The 23,575-nt window shown below is 47.6% G+C and overlaps 2 protein-coding genes across 3 annotated transcripts in view; one reads left to right on the forward strand and one right to left on the reverse strand.

The window, feature by feature from the left end:
* ash2l (ash2 like, histone lysine methyltransferase complex subunit) overlaps positions 1–23,575 on the forward strand; it is a 118,554-nt gene that overhangs the window by 22,171 nt on the left and 72,808 nt on the right. The window lies entirely within an intron of this gene.
* LOC140459828 (nodal homolog) overlaps positions 17,008–23,575 on the reverse strand; it is a 7,481-nt gene continuing 913 nt past the window's right edge. The window contains exons 2-3 of the mRNA XM_072554364.1: positions 20,662–21,452; positions 17,008–17,214 (exon numbers count right to left, since the gene is read on the reverse strand). Of these exons, the coding sequence (XP_072410465.1) occupies positions 17,062–17,214; positions 20,662–21,452 (944 nt within the window). The 3' untranslated portion in view covers positions 17,008–17,061. The remainder of the gene's footprint in view (positions 17,215–20,661; positions 21,453–23,575) is intronic.

Consider the following 23,575-nt stretch of genomic DNA (forward strand, 5'->3'; position numbering starts at 1 on the left):
CTCCCCTTCCCTTGGGAGGACCCCTGCTAAGAACATGAACCAACACACCTCTGCACTCACACACAGGCAGGGCTCCTCCGCCTCACACTAGCCTACCTTTCTCTCTGCTGCTGACACTAGCCCCCCTTCAATTCTAACCCCCTGACTACTCCCACTAGTCCTGAGCCCACCTTTCTCTAACCAGCCTCTTCCTCCCTGGCTATGTCTTGCGTTGAACCTGTCACTGAGTGGGGTGGATTGCTGGTAGGTGGGAGTGTATCCTTTCACCCACTCAGCCTTCCATAAGGTCTTTTATCCATATCTTTAATACTTTTGCTGAACAAAAGTGCCGATATCATTGATTTTCAAAGTAACTGATCCTGGTTTGTGGAAGAGAGTTCCAAACCTCTACCAACCTTTGTGCAGAAGTGCTTCCTCACATCTCTCTCAAATGGTCTATCCCTAGTTCTCAGATTATACTTCCTTATTGTAGAATTTCCAACCAGTGGAAATGGTTTATCTCCCTGTCTCCTCCTGTTAATATCTTTAAAACGTTGATCAGATCAACTTTAATCTTCTAAATTTGAGAGAAAACAGCCCTAATTTGTGTTAACTCTCCTCAAACGTCACCCCTGAGGCTCCCACAGAATGTATGGACTTGGATACTGTTTGAAAATAGTTATCTTCCAGTGTAGATCATATTACAGTTTCCTGGAGTTGGCTTTTATGGAGTGGCACAGTGGTTAGCACCAGTGTCCTGGGTTTGATTCTAGCCTCCAGTGACTCTCTGTTATGGTTTCCTCCCACAGTCCAAAGGTGTGCAGGTTAGAATTGCTGAATTGCTCATAGTGTCCAGGGATGTGCAGGCGCGGTGGATAAGCCATGGAAATGCAAGGTTCATAGTGGGGTGGATCTCGGGTGATGCTTTTTGGAGGGTCAGTATGGACTCAATCGGCCAAATGGCCTGCTCTGACACTGCAGGGATTCTGTGATTCTGTTACCTACATAAACACATACATATCTTGCTCATCATTAAAGTACTGCATTACAACAGAGAACAGCACACTTCTCACCGCTTCGAGTGATCCTGCGGTAAGATGGAGACTGAGACCTTTACCCCTTCACCTCACGTGAACATATGTCAAAAAGGTTTACTGACCATAAGACAGAGCACACCCTGATTGCATTTGGGCTTTTGGCACCGCAAGTGATTGGGGCATCTTGAAGCATGTGGTTGTACGGCGTATTTGAACTTTTCCACCACATGACAGGCTTCACTTTCTGTTAAGCTGTCGATGCAAAATCTTGTTTTTTTTTTAAAAAAAAAGCTTTTGACCTGCAGCCAGAATTCCCAAAGTCATTGATAATTTGGCAGTGAATTAAGCTCAGGAAGATCATACCTCATGTTTTCGGAGCAATGGGACATGCTGTCCTGAGAGGGCCATGCAGATCCACCTGACTGAGATCAGTAAAGGGCCGCAGGTACTACTGTTACCATCCTCCAGTTTACAAAGTATTTCTTATATCACGGTCCTTTGAAAGCAAGGATGAATAATGCCATGGTAGAGCAGCTCGCGTGCATACTTGAAGCAACAGGGGAATCAATCACCCACTCTGAGAACTGCAGGCAATGTTTGGTTTTTTTTTTGTTCTAATTCCCTTTTCTGGCATTTCCTTCCAAGTGTGTCAGAATGAGACACGCTGTCAGCTCACTGCAATGCTTCCTGTAATGTTTTTGGAAGATTATACACTGCATTAATCAGATTGAAGCTGTTTGATGAGATTGTTGTCGCGCAGTGTGACTGAACAATTCTGACACTGTGCTGCCTCTGGCACTGATTGCTATCGCTGGCTTGGGACTTCACACAAAGGCAGCCGTGTTGAATTAATTTGCTTCAAGTGTGTGTTCGAGGAATTGCATACGAACAAGGCACAAGTTTTGAGGACGTGCAAATGTACAATCAAGGTACAAGTGAAGACCACTCAGCCCTTCAAGCCCATTCTGCCATTCAATAATGTAGGAGCTGATGTGTTCTAAATTCGGCTCCATGTTCCTGCATGCCCATTACAATTTCATCCCCTTGGGAATCACAAACCTATCTCCCTCTGCCTTGAAGTTATCTAAAGATTCAAGGAAGGGAATGCCAAAGGCAGTCAATTCTCGGAGACGAAATATGTTTCATCATCTACTTTATTTTTAACCCATGAGTGGGATGTGGATGTCTCTGGCTAGGCCCAGCCAAGAGTAAAGAGTGCTGTGGGTATGGAGAGACATGTTGGCCAGACCAGGTGAAGATGGCAGATTTCCTTCTGTCCAATGGTTTTTGTTTGACAATGTGTTTCATGGTCTCCATTTGACCCTGTCATGCAATTTTAAAAAATTGAATTCAAATTTTACCATCTGTCCTGGTAGGATTTGAACCCAGGTTCACAGAACATGACACAAGATTCTGGATTAATATATTACTGGTAATACCACACGGCCAGTGGCTCTCCACAAATGTATGTCCCCTTGTTGTAGGCTCTTCCACAAGAGGAAACACCTTTTCAACACTTTCACCCAACAAAGTCTGCTCAGGATCTGACATAGTTCAATGACGTCACCTCTGACTCTCCTCAGTTCTGAAGGATACAGACCAAGCCTGACCTCGGATGGTTATCTGCTCACTCCAGGTTTTAGGGAGCAAACTCCACAGATTTGCTGGCTTTGTATTTGTACTCACAGCACAGAGAGTTATCCTGGTCTTCTTTTCATTAACTAACTAAAAACATCACATAACTGCAGCCTAAAGTCCAGAAGCCAGCCACAGGACTGGGGTACAAACTATGGGTGCATAGAAAACCGCTTGTACTTCTTGAGCATGGCACACAGCATGAGGACCTTTGGATGCTCTTGAATGGCATTTATGTTCCCCAAAGTACAGAATATGTGCACAGAATGCTGTTGTCAATGACATTGTCAGAATGAGTGAGCCGAGTGTGTTCAGCTTTCAATCCAGTGAGACCATTTCTCCTTGTTCAGCTCGATGTTCATATTTTTTTAAAGCAAGGGCAGTGGACTGACCTTTTCTGTTCCTCAGCCAGCTCGCTCACGAAGACTCTGACCATTTGTTACTGTACATTGCTGCTGTTTACAGAACCCTGCTGTCTACAAGTTGGCCTTTGATTCCTTAACAGGCGCTTTGGGAACATGAGATTCAGAAGCAGAATTAGACCATTCGGCCCATCGAATCTGCTCCAGCATTCCACCATGGCGCATATGTCTCTCAAATCCTTCTCCCCATTACCCTTTATCCCCTTACCAATCACGAACCTATCTCTGTCTGCTCAAAATACACACAGTTACCTGGCCTCGACATCCCTCTGCAGCAATCAGTTCCTCAGAATAACCTCCCTCTGGCTGAAGAAACTCCACCTAATTTCACTCTGAGGCTGTGCCCTCAGCTCCTAATCTGTCCCACTGGTAAAAACATTTTCCGTACATTCACCACTCATAATTTCTGTTGGTTTCAGTGAGATCACCCCTCATTCTTCGAAACTCCATTGGGTACAGACCCAGAATCCTTAACCATTCCAGATATCCCGCGGAAGGTCCCACAAACAATTGAGAAAGGCACCAATTCCACTCACCCTCTTCCGGTTGTGCTCACCCCCAAAGCATCGTCACAACACAGTAAAACAAGCTGACTTACCTCCCAATCCTGCCTATGGTCGGTGGTCCTTGAGGGGATGTGGGTGTCACAAACTGGGGCCAGTATCTATTGCCCATCACTAATTGCCCCTGGAGAAGGCAGTGGTGAGCTGCCTCATTGACCAACTGCAGTGCGTGCGCTGAACTGACAGTGCCGTCAGGAAAGGCCACCTTGTCATTCCCAGCCACTTGGCTGATGCAGGTGGACCATCTGGTTTCTCAGACTTTCGACTGACTTCGATACAACCGTAATGGCATGTTCAGCACTTTCAGAGGGCGTTGAGGAGTCACCAAGTCGCTATCATGTTGATTCCACACAAATGTCGAGGGTGCGCCTGTCTGTTAAGGAGCAGTTATCGAAGCCTGGAGGCATTTCCAAATAACTCTTCATTTCTGTCGCAACCTGAGCTGCGCCCGTTGTGGCTGAATACAAATTCTAAGGCTCTCCCCATCACCACAGGGTCAGGACATGATCAGGCAATAACTTCCCAATGGACCAGAGGTAACCCTTCACTCAATGCACATGGAGGAGGTGGTGTAGTGGGAATGTCACTGGACGAGTAATGCTGAATGTCAGGAGAATGCTCTCGTCTAGGAGTTCAACTCTCAGCATGGTGGGTGGTGCAGTTTGAATTCAATGAAAAGCTCTTCTAATGATGACAATAGATGTATGACTCCATCCTTCCATCGTCTGCCCTACATGTGACACCAAGCCCACAGTCATGTGGCTGACGATTAAAGTGCCTGTTGGGCATTGGGAATGGAAGAGACATGCTGGTATAGACAGCAGTGTCCACACATCCCATGAACAGCAGTCTGTCTGCAGTGGTCTCTGCTCTGATGTGTGTGGTTGAGCTGCCCTCTTCTGGTGGCTGCTTTCCTCCTTCGATCCTGCCTTTCTGAAAAGGGTCTTGGATTGGAATCGCATTGCCCAAGGCTGTGTGCCTGTGAAAGCAAAGACCTGGGAGTCATTCCTTTTGTCAGTGCCAATCCATGTCAGTCTGTTGTGCAGCCCTTTGATGGACCAGCAGCCTCAGGTTAGAGTAAACTAAACTGACGTATCCATTCTGAGGAACAGTGATGCAGGACTGGAAAAGTTAGCTCTGTTTGTCGAACCACAGATGTTGCCAGACCTGTCGAGTCTCACCAGCGTATTCAATTCTGACGTCAGATCTCCAGCATCCCCGGTAATTTACTTCTATTTATCCTATGACTTTTAAACTTGCCAGTTTTTTTTTAGTGAGACATTAGTGTCACTGGCTGGGCCCATCATTTATTGCCCGTCCCTAGTTGCCCCTTGTGAAGGTGGGAGTGAACTGCCTTCTAGAACTGCTGCAGTGAAAATGCTGTAGGTTGACCCATGATGCCCTTAGGGAGGGAATTCCAGGATTCTTACCCAGTGACAGTGAGGGAATGGCGATATATTTCCAAGTCAGGATGGTGACGTGCTCAGAGGGGAACTTGCAGGGGGTGGTGTTCCCATGTATGTGCTGTCCCTTGTCCTTCTAGATGGAAGTGGGCGTGGGTTTGGCAGGTGCTGCCTGAGGATCTTTGGGGAGTTGTCGGTGTTGGATTTTTGTGGATGTGGTGCCAATCAGTTGGGTTGCTTTGTCCTGGATGGTGTCAAGCTTCTCGAGGTATTTCTAACCCCTGATCTGCTCTTGTGGCCACTGTGTTTATGTGGCGAGTCCAGTTGAGTTTCTGGTCAATGGAAACCGCTCCCCACCTCCCCCCCCCACCTCCCCCCTCCCCTGGATGTTGACAGTGGAGGATTGACGGATGGTAACACCTTTGCCTGTCAAGGGCTAGTGGTTATACTGTCTCTTATTGGAGACAATCATTGCCTAGTGTTGATGTGGCACGAATATTATATGCCAATTGTCAGCCCAAGCTTAGATATTAACCAAATCTTGTTGCATTTAAACATGGACTGTTGAATCCTACAATTAACATGACATAGATTCTCCCAATCTGTCTCCCTTCCAACCCCATTGATCCATCAATGTTGCCAACTCACAGACCTGCAACATTTGGGCAAGAAACAGTTGGAATTAAACTTTTTGATTGCAGAATTCAAATGTTCCGTGTTGAATGACATGTTGTCATTGACTTCTGTTGGTGCGTGAACAGTGAAATCTGAGTGTGGTGGTTCAGAAAGAGAAACTAAACTGTCGTCATGGAGTGTGAAGCATAACAGCAGATATTTCAAAGTATGAATTAAAGCTCCTGTGCAGAGGTACCATCTGAAGCCTGTCAGCTCTGCACATCTCTGAGATGCAAAACGCACACCACTGTTCACATTCACACTCCAACAGACTTACAATTCAGAACTATCCAGAGATGATACAGTTCCCTGATAACACTACACGATGGAAGAAACGGACGTAGGTCATTCAGCCCCTCAATTCCATTCTGTCAGTCAATGAGATTGCAGCTGATCTGATCATCCTTAACTCCAGTTTCCTGCCTTTTCCTGATGCAGTTTGATTCCTCCAACTGATTAAAAACGCCTGTCTCAGCCTTACATATACTTAGTGACCAAGTAAAGAATCCCACAGCTTCACTCCCCTCTGAGAGAAGAAATTCCTCCTCATTTCCGTATTCAGTGGGCAACACCTTATTCTGAGATGATTCCCTCTAGTCTTAGACTCTCCCAGAAGGGGAAACGATCTTTCAACATCTCCCCTGTCAGGTCCCCTCAGAATCTGGTATGTTTGAATCAGGTCATTCTCAATCTCCGCAAGTCCAAGGAGGAGAGGCTCAGTCTCTCCTGAGAAAACAGTCTCTCTGTTCCCAGGATTAATCTCGTGAACCTTCTGCGGTGTTTTGACCAGTCTTGCAGTAATTGGTGGATTAATGACAATGCAGTTGATTAAATATCAATGATCCCATAATGACTATGTAAATCATCAATGAAAGAGAGGACATGATTGCTTATCACACTTGAAAGAGATTGTTTGGAGATTGTGTGCTGGGCACAGATACTGTCATGAATGAGCCAGCAGTTCCTGTGCTTGCCTGCTACCTGGTTATCTGATCAAAGCTGAGCACTGTAGACTGTTTTTGCTTTGCCTGAATTGGATGTGACCAGTTTCCTTTCTTGCTGCTGTGATGAGCTGCCAGACATTTGTTGATTGGATGTGGATTGGAGGTGATCAAGCTGAACCAATCTTCCTTCAGTCCAGCTTGGGGACAGGCTCACAGTGAGATCCTGAACAGCTGCTGCCTGCCTCGTTCCCAGGGCTTTGTAGTGGTCCAGATAAATTGCCCATTGTGTTTCCCTCTTCCCCCTCTCTGGGATTCAACCTTCTCTTTTACAGCCCTGGTTACTTACGCGCTGATGCTGTTCTGTTACATCCATCCTGCACTTTGCTCAGAATGTGGACTGACTGTACATTGTGACATACCGAAAGAGATTGTACCCTGCACCCTCCACCCTCAAACAGCTCCTCACAAATCACTGCATGCAGCTGCAGTGTGCAAAGCAAACCACCCACAATGTTCAGTCTACTCTTTAAAATTCCCCTTTGTGGAATTCTCTGCCGCACAGGACAAAGCGTTGAAAGATTTCAAGGTGGAGTTTGGGATGGTTCTTGGTGCGAAAGGGATCAGTGGTTCTGAGGAGAAAGCGGAAAGTGGATGGTCAGACATGATCATATTGAGTGGTAGAGCAGGCTCGAAGGGCTGAATGGCCTGCTCTTCCTCTTACTCTTGAGTTAAAAATCAAACAATACCAGGTTATAGTCCAACAGGTGTATTTGGAGGCACGAGCTTTCAAAGCACTGCTTCTTCATCAGGTGGTTGTGGAGCAGAATCGTTTATTTTTGAGGTTTTCGACCTTATGTGTTGAGGAAAGGGTTTCCGAGTGGGCAGTGTCCCTGCTTGGCAAAATGAGAAAGAAAATCTCACCGTTCTGTAGCTTTTATCGGAGCGTCAAAAGCACTGAACAGCCAATGAGTGCTTTTACAGTGTGGTGACTCAGTTGGAACTCAATGGACACTACTCTCACCTTGATCAGAAGGTGATGGATTGATGTCCACTCCAGGATGCTGATATCAGACATTATTCTGTGGTAGATGGGCACTGTGATAACCTCAACTGTAACTCAGGCCATTCCAGGCCTCTCCCACCTGGTCTCTCCCACCTGGTCTCTCACATTTATCTCTCTGAAGCTCATCCAAAACTGCCCATGTCCAAATGCACAGCAAGTCCTGTTCCCTCTATTAGCCCCCGTGCTCCCTGGGTTTGAAATGGCATGGTTTGAAATTTCTCATGTTTGTCTTCAAGTCCCTCCATGGCCTTGCCCTTCCTGACCTCTATCAATTTGCCCAGCTCCAAAACCATCCCAGATCTCTGCATCCCACTAGACCTGGCCCTCAGGACACTGCCTCTGGTGGCCGTGCCTTTAGCTGCTTGGGCCCCAAGCTCTGGAATTGCCTCCCTTCGGCATCCCCACCTCTTGACCTCACTTTCTGCAGATGCTCTTTGAAAGCTGCCATAATAAGGCATAGGAACCGAGGTAGGCCATTCAGCCCATCGAGTCTGCCCCGCCATTCAAAGAGATCGTGGCTGATCTGATCACCCTCACTCCACTTTCCTGCCCTTTCCCCTATAACTCTCAAATCCCTTCCTGTTTTGAAACCTGTCTACCCCAGCCTTAGATATCCTGAACAACCCAGCCTTGTCAGCCCTCTGTGGTAAAGAAGTCCTGAGATTCTCTCCCCTCTGAGAGAAGGAATTTCTCCCCACCTGTACCTTAAATGTGCAACTCCTTACTCGAAAATTATGCCCTCTGGTCCTAATCTCTCCCATAAGGGGAAACAACTTCTCCCCAAGCACCCTGTCAAATTCCCTCATAATCTTATATTTTTCAATAAGATCACCTCTCATTCTTCTTAATCTAATGAGTACAGGCCAAATCTCCTCATAAGACAGTCCCTCCATCCCTGGGATCAGCTGAGTGACGCTTCTCTGAAATGCCTCTAATGACAGTCTACCTTTCCTTCGAAAAGGGGCCCAAAACTGTTCACAATATTGCAACTCGGGTCTGACTAGTGTCTTATGACCATTTTCGAGGAGAAAGTGAGGACTGCCGATACTGGAGATCAGAGCTGAAAATGTGTTGCTGGAAAAGCGCAGCAGGTCAGGCAGCATCCAAGGAGCAGGAAAATCGACGTTTCGGGCAAAAGCCCTTCTTCAGGAATGATTTGGCCTTTCGAGCTTGCCACCACAGTTCAATATGGCTGATCCTCTATCTCAATTCCATATTCCCTCTTTTTCCCAAGTCACTTTAAAATTGTAACATTGACTTGACCTAATGCTGTGTCCCTGTTTACTGAAAGTCCTTCCTGTGTGTTGGCACCTGTTTATTCACAACAAAAGGGCCTTCACACAGGAAGAAGGTGGGAGCCTCTGATCCTTCCCTTCACTGTGGTTTTCTGCGAGAGAAGCCTGTTTAGGACTGCCTTGTCGTCTCTCACAGAGAGTCATGGAGACGTGCAGCACGGAAACAGACCCTTCAGTGCAACTCCTCCATGCTGATCAGATACCAAATGGATCTGGCAGTCCACTTCAGATCGCTGACCCCAACATTCTCCTCAGCTGAGAACAACTCATGCTGGAGATCACAGCAGGTGAGGTAGCATCCATGGAGAGAAAGCAAGCGCACGTTTCAAGTCTGGATGACTCTGCATCAGAACCCCGTCTCAAACATCTCAAATCTGTCACTTCTGCTGACTGGCTGTGATCAGGATGGGGGAGTGAGGTGTGAGATCTTGTTATTCAGAATTGATTCCAGTGTCCCTGCCAAAGGTTTGGAGCTTTGAATCCCAGTCAGGGGAGAGGAATAGGGGTGATTGCATTGATTTAGTCTGAGAGGTCAGTACAGGACTGTCAGAGGGGATGCTGTTCTGCCTGAGGTGCCTATCGTGTGAAGATTGGAGCATTGAGCAGGGGGCCGTAGATCCCACACCAGTAATTTCAGAGACGGTCATGCCACAGTCAGCATTGCTGAAAGACAGACAAGGTTCGCCAAGTCACAGCATGGTAGCTGGTGGGATCGAGCTGAACATCACCTGCTGCTGCTTCTGAACTCACTGTGTCAGCTGCCAAGTTCTCCATGGGAGAGCCCAAAGCTGTGAAAAACAACGGGGAGACACTGAACTTTATCAATCTCTCTCTCTTCCTCAAATGTGGGTTTTAAAGTGGAGAGTTGGGGGAGGGGGGGAATAGGGGTGGTGGGGGATTGGTGGGGTGGGATGAGATGGGGTGGATGGATTTTAATTTAGATAAATGCAAGGTGCTTCAAATCTTAGCAGGACTTATACACTTAACGGTGCTATGAGCTCAGGTTAGATCAGACATTTGTGCCAGAGAGCTGCAGCAGCTGAGGGTCTGAGGGTGAACACCTTCAGAGAGCACAGCAGACAAAATCCCCAAACCAGGACTTTCCAAATGGAGCTGCTGGTCTCGTGACAAAGACAGATGGCGGGGGTGGGGAGGAGGGAGGGGGTGGGTTTGGGGTCAGCCCACAAGACAAGTGTCAGCTCCTCTCCTGGCCAGGCTGATGTGGATTGAACTAATCCCACACCCCGCTCTGTTTGAGTCTGAACAAACAAATAGGTGTCTGGCTTCAGCGGGGAGCGGGGAGGCATGTTTATCCTCAGCCTGGCTTGGCTGAACTGCCTTTTGTAGTTGTGATTGAGAAATGGGCCTGGCATACGCAGCAGAGTTTAAGACAATATTCCAAACAGAACTGCACTGCAGAGGGAAAGGTTGCCCTCCAGCCTGGGATATAAGGGATTGTGGGAGAATGGGAGCAGCCCGAGGGATACTGTACAGGCCCTGGGGCACGTCTGAGATAGAGAGGGAAGGTGTAACGTGTGAAAAGACAGGAGGAAATTCTCTCAGTGTCGCAAGGACTCATTGTTCACAAACTGGCGACGGTGGAAAGGTTGGTTACAGACCAGCAGGTTCTGGGAACTAGGTACTGAGGGTCATGTTTGAGCGTGAGGCAGTGGTCACAAAGACACACAATGGGAAAAGACCACTGCCTGAAGCCGCTCAGCCCTAATGTGTAGAGAAATGTCAAAATTAGGAGCTGGAGAAGGCCATTCAGCCCTTCAAGCCTTCTCTGACATTCAATTTGATCATGGCTGATCATCCAACTCAGGGCATTGTGGGTCTGTCTACAGCACAGGCACTGTAGCAGTTCATGAGGCCAGCTCACCATGACCTTCACAAGGACAGGACAGTAAATACTGGGCCCAGCCAGCGATTCCCACATTCCCAGAGTGAATAAAAATATCCTGTACTGCTGCAGTAATAACTTGTTGCTCCGATATTCAAACTGTCTTTTAATGAAGGTCAAGACATGATTGCCTTCCAACTGCTTGTTGCTTATATCCCTGGAAAGGCCGGTAGGTGTAGGGAATGCTGGATGACTAAAGATGTTGAGGGTTTGGTTAAGAAAAACAAGGAAGCACATGTCAGGTATAGACAGGGTAGATCAAGTGAATCCTTAGAAGAGTATAAAGGCAGTAGGAGTTTACTTAAGAGGGAAATCAGGAGGGCAAAAAGGGGACATGAGATAGCTTTGGCAAACAGAGTTAGGGAGAATCCAAAGGGGGATTATTTGGGGATTGATGCAGGACCCTGGGGAAAGAGTGGGGCAGTGAGATTATTCAGGGATTGATAAAGGACTATGGGGAAAAAGTGGGGCAGTGAGATTATTCAGGGATGGGGTGAGAGTGGGGCAGTGAGATTATTTGGGGATTGATACAGGGCTATGGGGTGAGAGTGGGACAATGAGATTATTTGGGGATTGATACAGGGCTCTGGGGTGAGAAGGAGGCAGTGAGATTATATGAGGATTGATACAGGGCTATGGGGTGAGAGTGGGACAATGAGGTTATTTGGGGATTGATACAGGGCTCTGGGGTGAGAGGGGGGCAGTGAGATTATATGGGGATTGATACAGGGCTATAGGGTGAGAGTGGGACAATGAGATTATTTGGGGATTGATACAGGGCTCTGGGGTGAGAGGGGGGCAGTGAGATTATTTGGGGATTGATACAGGGTTATGGAATGAGAGTGGGCCTGTGGTCTGAGTTTGAGACGGATACAGGGCTGTGGGAGAGTTGCGTTGTGAAGTCAGTGATGATGGGGACAAGGAAGGGAGTGAAATAGGGAACTGAAAAGGCAAGGGGACAGAGAGGAGTGCATGAGGAGAGAAGGTAGGCCAAATGCAGGGAACTGTTTTCAAGATCTCACATCAGAAAAGCAGTAATTTTCACAATGAAGTTTAGTGGGAAAGGAACATTTCTGAAGAATAAAAATAATTTGCCTGTTGAAAACGCCTTTAGTGCAGTGAAACATTCCAAGCCGCATTTCAAGCAGCAGAATCTCCAGTGAAGAACTCTTCTGTCCCTCTTTCACCCTCTGCCCAGACTCTTCCCAAGTGCAATATACTTTCGCTCAAATTCCCTGTTTCACTCGAATTGAGGCCTGTTCTGGCAAACAGCACTGTCTGCAATTGTTACACAGCAGGATGAAGCACCTGTCTCAGTGTGGTCCCTCACCTTGAGCCCTGGCCAAGCCAACAGGTCCTCTACAATTCCATTGAGAAGGACAAGGGCAGCAGATACATGGGAACACCACCCCCTGCAAGTTCCCCTCCGAGCCCCTCACCATCCTGACTTGGAAATATATCGCTGTTCCTTCAGTGTCGGTGGGTCAAAATCCTGAAACTCCCTCCCTGAGGGCATTGTGGGTCAACCCACAGCAGATGGACTGCAGCGGCTCAAGAAGGTAGCTCACCACTGCCTTTTCAAGGGCATCTCAGGACAGGAAGTAAATGCTGGGCTCAGTCAGTGGTGCCCATATCCCAGAAATGAATAGAAAAATGCCCTGAGGGACACGCACACGTCTTTGCAACACCCACATGTGTATTTCACAATGGAGCAACTGCAGTGAAAGTTGCAGGACCGTGTGTGATGCTTCTGAGCAGCTTCAGGAAGTGAAATTTCACACCGGGCCATATCAACGAGGAGGCTTTTCAGTTCAGGGCAGTCAAGTTGCAGAGTGCAGCTTCATTTAATTCCCATCTCAACCTCCTCCCACCTTCGTCAATGTCAGGAACAGGCTCTGAGGACTTTGTGCCCTTGATAGTGGCTCACATCCCAGTTGTACCTGGGGCACAAACGTGTACTCCAGAGATTCCCAGCTGGGTGGGAGCCTATATTGCTGCTAATTGGCCAGTGTTCCTAAGCAGTCTTCCCCTCAGCACGCATGCATGGGCAGAGACATAGCTGGGAAATGGGAGCATTGTCTCTCTGCAGGACACACTGAATGACTGAGAACAAGGAACATTGATCCCTTCTTAGTGGTCTTTCACTTGACAGCTGTTCATTATCTCCCATGCTCTGAGGTGTCTGATGCAAGTTAACTGGTGTGGAAGACCCCAGGACAGTGTTGTAATTTGATGATGGGGAAGGGACTTCTCTCCTCAGTCTCCTGGGCAATAGTTACCTTTCAAGCTGAAGAATGAGAACACGTGATGAGGTAATTATCACATTGCTGATTGAGGGAACTTGCAGTGCACAAATTGAGCTGCACTGCCCGAACTTTACAACAGTGGCCACATTTCAATCACTCTTTCATTGATTGGGAATGCTTTGGGCCCACTGAGGCTGTGGAAGGTCCTGGTCTGCATTTCTCCTGCACACACTCACACACAATAAACACATTCTCTCTCACAGACACACACACAATCTCTCCCTCACACACACACACATGCACACACTCAAAGAAACACACACACACACTCTCATAGATACACACTAACACACTCTCCCACACACACACACATGCATAATCTCTCTCTCACAGATACATATTCATACTCTCACCCCATAACCACATACACACTCACGGTCTTTCTCACACACACATAGTCAAACTCTCTCACACATACACAGACACAGTCTGTCTCTCAGATACACACACCTACACATACAGTGACACTGAATATATTGCTCTCTGCTGTCCCACTGGAAGACTGGCCTTGACATATTCGTGGGAATAGCTGCCTTGCTGTTTTTTTTGAGGGGTGGAGGGTGGGGGTGGTATTCGGTTTGGTCACGTTTGTGGGATTCCCGACAGATATCCTGGTGTGCCCAGCTAAGTAAACGTTCTGTCAGAGAGAACCAGACAGACAGAGGGAGGGAAAGGGCTCGTGACCTCTCACACGTCCCCCTTTACACTGACCCTTGGGCCAAGTGGCTGGAGCAGTATTTGACCTGACCATCAGGAATATATCACCAGCTACTTCAGCTCAGCAGGGTGTGGGGAGAGAGTGTAAGCTCACTCCTACTCAGGGGGGTCCCCTGTTAAACTACACAAGATACAATGTTCCTCTCAGACAGAGGGACACTGCTCCTGAAAATCTTTTTGCTGTTTCCTGTAATGCTGGGGGAAAGGGTTCCAGGCTGTGTCTCAGAGGAACAGAATGAGAAGCCTCGAGACAGTTGGGACAGAATCCTTGAAATCCATGCTGGAGTGGTGTTTTCAAATGTTTGTTTAAAAGGACAGGCAAAGTGGTTTTGGGAATGACTCCCAGACTGTGAGGCCTTGCTGATTAAAGACACATACTTTCTCAATTAATTCATTCATTCAAGGGATGGGGCCAGCTCTGGCTGAGCCAACATTTATTGTCCATCTCTATTCAGTTGGAGGGAATGGAGGTGGTGATATCTCTGTTCAACTGTGGTCCTCGTCTTCCTGGCCAGGGGAAGTAGCAGGTTTTGGAAGATGCTTTCAGAGTTGGGGTATTGTGCACAGTTCTGAGGGCCACGCTGCAGGAGGGGAGTGAACGCATTGGAGAGAGCGCAGTACAGATTCACAAGGACAATTCCAGGGATGAGATGCTTCAGTCAAGAGGAAAGATTGCTGAAGGCAGGACTGCTTTCCCCACAGGGGGAAGGCTGGGAGTAGATCTAAGAGGAATTTTTGAAATCATGCGGGCTTCGAACAAGCTGGACAGGGAGAAACTGTTACTGCTGATTCACTGAGAACCAGAGGGAAACATGTTTCAAGTCCTTTGCAAAAAAAAAGCTCATGCAAAGAGGGAAAAAACATTTTCACTTTGTCAGGATCTGGAATGCACAGCCTGGATATCGGTTCAGTTGGGGCATTCGAGTTGGAAATAATCAGCAAGGGTAACAGAGGAAACGTAGGAGATTGGCACGCAGTTACAATGCCCAGTGGTCAGGCGATGGGCTGAATGGTCTCCTTCTGCACCAGAACCATTCCCTGGATCTGACACAGAAAGTCAGCAAGTGACAGACAAGAGGCTGGATTCAGAGATGGAAAGTGGGCAAAGCAAACAGGGGAGGTCATGTGTTTTAATACTTGCACATTTCTCATTACATATCAAACCAATGAAATACTTTTTCTTGTCACTGATGCAATGTAAATCTGCAAGTTAAGGCACTGGATGAGGGAGCATGTCAGAGGTGAATGTGAGTCATTGAACTGTCTGCTCCCAGTGCCTGAGACTGGCTGTGAACAACTGAGATTTGGACGAGCTGAAATTTACAGGGTGGGAGGTGGGAGATCCACCAACAGCCATCGACTACTTGGACCCTGAAGGTGACAAACACACGGACCAGGGGATCAAGAGCAAGAACGACCTGCTGTGCATCTTAATTTCCGAAAGTCACTTGAATCCCACTGCAGCTCAGAGCTCTGGACGTGCCTTGGTGTCGCGGGGCTCGTGGGTTTGATTGTCACGATGGCAGCTGGTGTAATATAAAGCGAGTCTCAGTGATGGTTCCTATGTAACCGCTGTCAATTGCTGTAAAAACCCAGTAAGAAGGAAAGCTGCCACCTCTATCCTGCCTGTAACTCCACACCAATAGCAATGTGGTTGACTCTTCCCTTCCCTCAGCATTCAGTTCAAGGTGATTAGGGATATCCATGTCTATATTCCCCTGAAAGAGTGTTGAATATCTTCACCTCCATCCATGGTCTCACCCGGTGGGAAGTGTGGCTCGATTCCGAGCTCCTCACTAACCTATTGGTACCCTGACTGCTACCAGTCTTGCACAAGAGTTGCACTCACCTACAACCTCCCTCGGTCTGGCTCTACTCATTGTCACTATTGAAACCTCGGGTACAATGAAGCTGCCGGTTATGCGTCGGCTGATGCCAATTTATTGGGTACTTTAGCTGCGAGAGATGAGAGAGCTGTCATTCACCTGTGGCATCTGAACATAATATTCCTGAATCACCCACTTGGTGTGTGTGAATGAGTGTACGCACAGTATATTTGTGTATGTTTGAGAGAGTGTGTCAGTGAAGGAGTCTGTGATTCAGAGTGTGTTTGTGAATGAAAGTGTGTCTATGCCAGAGAGAGAGTGTGAGAGAAAGAGAGAGAGTGTGAGTGCGTGTGTGTACATGAGTGTATGGTTGATAAGTGTATGTTGGTGAGTTTGTCTGTTGGCGAGTGTTGTGGGTGAGAAGTCTCTGTGTGTGTGAATGAGTGCAGTTCAGCATGTTTATGAGTGCCTGTGTATTTGAGGAGGAAACATTCAGTTAGAATGGCTTTCCAATTCAATCACTGCAGATGTCCATGCGCTTGTGATGACAGGAGCAAACACACAGAGATAGCAGGAATCTCCTGAATTTCTACGACGTGAGTCACATAAATGTTCCTCCTATTACAGAGACAAAAACTGGGTGGGAGAGAGAGCTCCAGTTGCTTTCTTTTTAGCATTGATCTCTATGCCATGGTGAAGGGAGAATGCAGGCAGAGGTTGTGTCAGATCATTTCCACCAGTGTTAAAATCCAGCCCAAACACAATAGCACTTCAACGGAGCTGTGTACAAACTAACAGGTGACACCCCCTTCACACAAGGGTTGGAAGTAATCAAGGCACTCAAAAGTAATTTGATGTGCTTAGAATGATGCAGTGCGGGAAGAGGCCACTCTGTCCATCGTGCCTGTTCAAGCTCCCTCATCAAGCTATCCAATTCAATCCCACCATAGCCCTGCAAACCTTCCCCAGGCCCATGTGAGCCAAGCCACCTGCCTCTCTGGGATGTCTACACTGATACAGAACAAAGGTAGAGGGGCATTGGGACAAAAGGTACAGCCTACAAACTCAACACTGGAATGGGTTTGATGGGCTGAAGTACAATTCGCCACTTCAAGATCGACACCATCTTCTGTTTCATTGTGGGGCAGCAGTCTATTCACCACAGTCAAAAATAGTTTAAAGTCACATTTATTTTACATTCATAGAAAAATATATCACTTTATATTCTGTATATGGAATTTACACTTTTTTTACATGGGAAAACATTGGAGTGTTTGTATTGTGGGGCTCAGATCAGTGACACCCACACTCCTCCACAATCATGTCCATGTGATGACTCAAAACCACATCCCAATTCTTGTAGTATAACATGGAGAGAGGGCTCATCTTAACTGGCACACAGGACGTGCAGGGAACACGTTCTGGGTGGAAGGATTTCAGCAAACTCTGCAAAAACGGATAGAGAGAGAGAGAGAGAGGTCAGGACAAGTTAACTTCTGCAGCGAGGGCACTGAGAACATGACTTGTATGAATAAATAGAGGCAATAAATGTCCTTCCCATGGAGAGATTTAGGATTTATGATAATTGGTAAGAACATCAGGAAGATGTTGAAAAGATGTCTGGAGGACAAGGAGGAGTTGGCACTGCGTCTTCCGGAGAGGCTGGTGGGATTTGATGGAATGCAACTTTCCAAAAAAGGACCAGACAAAAATCTGAGATGGGAACATTGTAAGGCTTCAGTGAAAGATCAGGCTTAACTGAATAGCTCTTGGAAAGAGACAACACTGGTGGGATGGGCCAAATGGCCTCCCATCATTTTCCATAATGGATCGATGGTGAGGAATTAGACTTCAAACAGCAGAATGGGATGTGTCAGTTAGCAGATAGGAAGGCAAATGCAATGTTGGCATTCATTTCACGAGGGCTAGAATCCAAGAGTAGGAACGTACTGCTGAGTCTGTGCAAAGCTCTGGTCAGACCATATTTGGAATATTGTGATCAATCTCCAACCCTATATCGAAAGGAGGATGTGCTGGCGTTGGATGGAGATCCAGAGGAGCTTAAGAACAATGATCCTGGGGACGGAGGGCTCGTCATTAGAGGTTATAGATTCTGGGTCTGCACTCAATGGAATTTTGAAAGATGAGGGGGCTCTTACTGAAAGGATAGAGAGAGGCCTGGATAGAGTGGACGTGGTGGAGGGAGGGGTGTCCATCAGTAGACAAGTGGAGGGCCTGAGGGCATAGCCTCAGAGTGAACAGGTGAGCCTTTCGAACAGAGATGAGGGGGGATTTCTTCCACCACAGGGTGGTCAATCTGTGTAACTCACTGCCTCAGAGCGTTGTGGAGACCAGGCCACTGAGTGTATCTAGGACAGAGATAGACAGGTTCCTGGTGAGTAAGGGGATCAAGTGTTACAGGGAGAAGGCAGGAGAAGGTTGGAAAATCATGTCAGCTGTGATAGAATGGTGGAACAGACCCGATGGGCAGAAGAGCCTCACTCTGCTCCTGTATCTTACAGTCTATATGACTAGATGGTCCAGAAGCTTGATGGACAAGATAGGTTTTAGATGTTCCCGACAGGAAAGGTGAAGGGGTATGGATAGTGGAGCTGGGGGGTGATTCAGGAATGGAAGCACTCAGACTGGCCAACCCTATGAGGTGGTCCAAACAGTCCCTGGGTCAGTGTAAGGTCCAAGGTCTGCAAGAAAGCCCAGAGGCAGGCAGTGTGAGGATCAGAGCATGAGGAAGGATTGGAGGGCCACAGGGGATTGTTGAAAAGGATTGTGTCGAGCCATGAAGGAATTTCCAATGTCCCAGGGGGCAAAAGGGCCAGTGGTCAACCAACAAGTAGCACTTTGTGTGGGGCAAGGTTCAAGATGGGCCTTTTGAGAATTGATGGAGGACGCAGGTTTGGAGAGTAGACGTGAGAGTGTTGGAGCAGCCTCATCTTGAGGCAAGTAGAGCTTTAAGGAAAGTGGATTGATGATGACAGATGCTGACACTGTCTGGAGTGAAGGCAGCAGGTGTTTCTGTGGAGGTTAGAATTTGACTTGGAATTAAAGGCATCAAGGGATACGGGAAGAAAAACAGAAATATAGCTTTGAGATAGAGGATCAGCTACGGTCAAAATATGTTCTTTATTATCCTTGTCCTTCATTGTGAGAGGGATGGAGTTTAAAAACAGGGAGTTTATGCTGCGGCTCAGAAAGGTGCTGGTGTGGCCGAACCTGGAGTACGGTGTACAGTTTTGGTCTCCTTACTTGAGAAAGCACTGGCACTGGAGAGTCTGTCAGGGAAGTTCACAAGATTGATTCCAGAGTTGTGAGGGTTATCTTATGAGGAGAGATTGAGGAGACCAGGACTATGCTTATTGAAATTTAGAGGAATGAGAGGGGATCCTTACAGAAATTTATAAAATGGTGAAGGAGATAGAGGAGACAGAAGCAGGAAGGTTGTTTCCACTGGGGGGTGTAACTTGAATGAGGGGCAGAGCCTCAAACTAAGGGGGAGCGGATTTCGGACTGAGTTGAGGAGGGACTTTTTCATCCAAAAGGTTGTGAATCTGTGGAATTCCCTGCCGAGAGAAGCAGCTGAGGCTACCCCATTGAATGTTTTTAAGGTAAAGATAGATTTTTGAACAGTAAAGGAATTAAGGGTTCTGGTGAGCAGGTGGGGAAGTGGAGTTGAGTCCATGAAAAGGCCAGCCATGATCTTATTGAATGGCAGAGCGGGCTGGATAGGCCAGGTGGCCTACTCCTACTCCTAGTTCTAGTATTCCTCTATTAAATGGTGTTGCAGGTTCACACAGCTGAATTGCCCTCTTCCTGCTCTGCGTTTCTCTAATGCCATTCATTCACGGTCATTGGGTGAACATGCAGGAACTCCCTCCTGTGGGTTTGTGGATGGTCCTGCATGTCAATGGACTGCAGTGGTTCAGGAAGGCAGCTCAACACCACCTTCTCAAGGGCAGTTAGGGATGGGCAATAAATACTGCCCAGCCAGCAGCACCCACATCTTGTGTCAGAACAGCAAAAGAACACTGGGAATGTGATCTGAAATTGCAGCCAGTTCGACAGAGAGAGAGAGACGGACAGACAGAGAGAGAGAGGGACAGACAGAGAGACGGACAGACAGAGAGACGGACAGACAGAGAGAGAGAATAGTAGGGTGTCCATAGCATATGAGAAAATGGAGACATTGTCCTTTAAGGCAAGGTCTTTTCCCTCGGGTGGGGGGAGTCCATACATTTAGAGTGAGAGGGGAAAGACATAAAAGGGACCTTAGGGGCAACTTTTTCACACAGGGGGTGCTATGTGTATGGAATAAGCTGCCAGAGGAAGTGGTGGAGGCTGGTACAATGACAACATTGAAAAAGCATCTGGATGGTAATATGAATAGGAAGGGTTTACAGGAATATGGGCCAAGGGCTGGCAAATGGGACTAGATTAATTTAGGATATCTGGTCAGAATGGATGAGTTAAACCGAAGGTTCTGTTTTTGTGCTGTATATCTCTGTGATTTTAAGTACAGAAGATAGATTATTTGGGACATATTCACTGTGAACACAGTAAACGTATAGCATCAAACTATTGAGAGATGTAAAGTGGGGGGAGGTACGATGCAGGAAGAGAGGCTTTACTTCACAAAGTTTCTGAGTGATAATTATTCCTGACATTTGGGAAGTGTTAACCCATTGATAACCATTCCAGGTGTATCATTGATGAGATAAATGGATAAAAGCACTCTGACTGTCCCTGTGATGAGGGTCTGACACTGTCCATTTCACATTGTTAACTCAAAGTCACAAATCCCCCTGGAAACAAACTCTCTGTTGGGTTATTCTGGCTGAGATGCTCTCTCAGGGAAAGGTGGCATTTCATCATTCTCACCTGCATGTAAGCGTGGTTGGTTGGCATGAAGGTCTCATCCAGAGGTGAGGGGCACTCTCCCCCGCACCTGTAGGCGTTGAAGGATTTGGGGTGTATGACCCAGCCCCCCCAGCCAATCCGGTCAAAGTTCACCTCCATGTCCATCCGTCGACACAGTGATTGGTCTCTCAGTGATGTGCTGTTTCCCATGTTCAGCCTCTCCTTCCGGTTCCTCTTCTGCCTCTTGGCGTGACCCAGCTCACCAGCCCGTTGGAACTTGGAGCGCTCCACAGTCCTGAGGAGTGTGGAGGGGATTCCACCCACCTCTGCCCTGCTCCTCTTGAAGAACACGACCATCATGATCTGCTCGGATCTCCGATGAGGGGGCTTGGCACGGCTGCCCGCCCTTGCCAGTTTGGCCAACTTGCCCGGTAGGCACTGCTCAGGGCCCTGGCTTTGCTGGGACTCTCCAGGAGGAAATCGGTGAAGGTCCTGGATCCTGGGCTCCTCAGACCGGAGTGGAGTGCCCCCGCTCAGCCATCTGTTCAGTAAACCAGTGAGGTCGAAGACCTGCCAACTGGAACTGGCGGTGGGAGGGTTTCCAGGGAAGGAGCCAAGGGGTGAGTAACTGTGGCAGGTCCTGTTGCCCTGGCATTTGTAGCTGTGGATGTGGTTGATGAGGATGGTGGTGTTTGGACAGGCAGAGATTGGGTGCATTCGGATCCTGAGCTCTGCAAAATGCACAAAGTCATGCTCGGCGATGGAAGTCATGTCAAAGTCAATGATCCAACTGTCCCCACTGTAATTCCAACCTGAAAGAAGAAACGACAGTGGCAGATGGAGTTTAATTTAGATAAATGCGAGGTGCTGCATTTTGGAAAAGCAAATCTTAGTAGGACTTATACACTTAATGGTAAGGTCCTAGGGAGTGTTGCTGAACAAGGAGACCTTGGAGTGCAGGTTCATAGCTCCTTGAAAGTGGAGTCACAGGTAGATAGGATAGTGAAGAAGGCGTTTGGTATGCTTTCCTTTATTGGTCAGAGTATTGAGTACAGGAGTTGGGAGGTCATGTTGCGGCTGTACAGGACATTGGTTAGGCCACTGTTGGAATACTGTGTGCAATTCTGGTCTCCTTCCTATCGGAAAGATGTTGTGAAACCTGAAAGGTTCAGAAAAGATTTTTCAAACATGTTGCCAGGGTTGGAGGATTTGAGCTATAGGGAGAGGCTGAACAGGCTGGGGCTGTTTTCCCTGGAGCGCCAGAGGCTGAGGGGTGACCTTATAGAGGTTTATAAAATAATGAGGGGTATGGATAGGATAAATAGACAAAGTCTTTTCCCTGGGGTCGGGGAGTCCAGAACAAGAGGGCATAGGTTTAGGGTGAGAGGGCAAAGATATAAAACGGAGCTAAGGGGCAATTTTTTCACACAGAGGATGGTGAGTGTATGGAATGAGCTGCCAGAGGAATTAGTGGAGGCTGGTACAGTTACAACATTTAAAAGGCATCTGGATGGGTATATGAATAGGAAGGGTTTGGAGGGATATGGGCCGGGTGCTGGCAGGTGGCACTAGATTGGGTTGGGATATCTGGTCGGCATGGACAGGTTGGACTGAAGGATCTGTTTCCATCTCTATGACTTGATCTCTGAACAATAAGGTCTGGGTCAGACCCAGACTGACCAGAGCTGGGTCAGAACATGCCTGAACAAGGTGACTGCAAATAATACTGATGGGTTAAAGGTCAAATGTGAATAATGTTGCCAAATTGGCCATGATCTCAATGGATGAGTGACCCAGTGGTGAAGGTAGGGAAGAGAATTAGCTCGGTGGGGGGGGGGGGGGGGGGCAGGTGGGAAGATGACAGAAAGTGAAGTGGATTAGCACCTATACATTGCCCCTATTATTGTTCATTTTTCATTCACTGTGAATGAGATGGTGAGAAATATCAATAACATGAGACTTGAGGCAGAGGGGGAACACAAAGTGAATCAAAATTCAGTCACACGTTTCGCATTAGCGCTGATTCTGCTGAGGGTCTGTTGGATGAATTGGTGTGGTCAGGTAGGACAGAGTGAGCTGCTCGTGACAAGAAATGAGAAGGTTCTGGAATGAACTAATCGGGGTGCTCAATCAGGGGATAGATACTCTGAAAACATGTCCTCTGTGGGGAGGATTAACAATAAACAGGACATCATCGTCCAATCTGTTTCACAATGAATGACTTGGTTTCTGACACTGATGAAGGAGACCATTCACGCCATCTTGACTGTTCTAGCTGTCTGAAGGTGACACCCTTGTTCCTGCCTTCCCTTTCAGATACATCACTCATTCCTGTTGGAAATGTCAATTGAAGTTGCCTGCACCACCCTGTCAGGCAGGGCATTCCAGACCACAACCACCTGCCTACGTGGGGAACCTGACCCTCAGCACACTTGCGGTTCCTTGACTCAGATGTTCCTGATCACTTCCTGAGTGGGAACAGTTTCTCCCCCCTTGACTCTATCCAGTCCCCTCATGATTTTGAAACTTCGATCTGATCTGCTCACAGCTTCCCCTCCCCATAGCTGTCCGAACTTGGCCATCCAACCCAAACAGCATCCCGAAATCCCCCCATTTCCCATCACTAACCCAGCTCATCTGCACATTCCTGGACACAGTAGGGGACTGAGCACTGTCAATCCACCCTAACCTACATACAGAATCAGAGTCATACAGTACTGAAACAGACCCTTCGGTCCAACCCGTCCATGCTGACCAGATATCCCAACCCAATCTAGTCCCACTTGCCAGCACCCGGCCCATATCCCTCCAAACCTTTCCTATTCATATACCCATCCAAATGCCTCTTAAATGCTGTAACTGTCCCAGCCTCCACCACTTCCTCTGGCAGCTCATTCCATACACGTACCACCCTCTGTGTGAAAAAAATTGCCCC

Source organism: Chiloscyllium punctatum, chromosome 35 (assembly GCF_047496795.1).
Source record: "Chiloscyllium punctatum isolate Juve2018m chromosome 35, sChiPun1.3, whole genome shotgun sequence".
Lineage (NCBI taxonomy): Eukaryota > Metazoa > Chordata > Chondrichthyes > Orectolobiformes > Hemiscylliidae > Chiloscyllium > Chiloscyllium punctatum.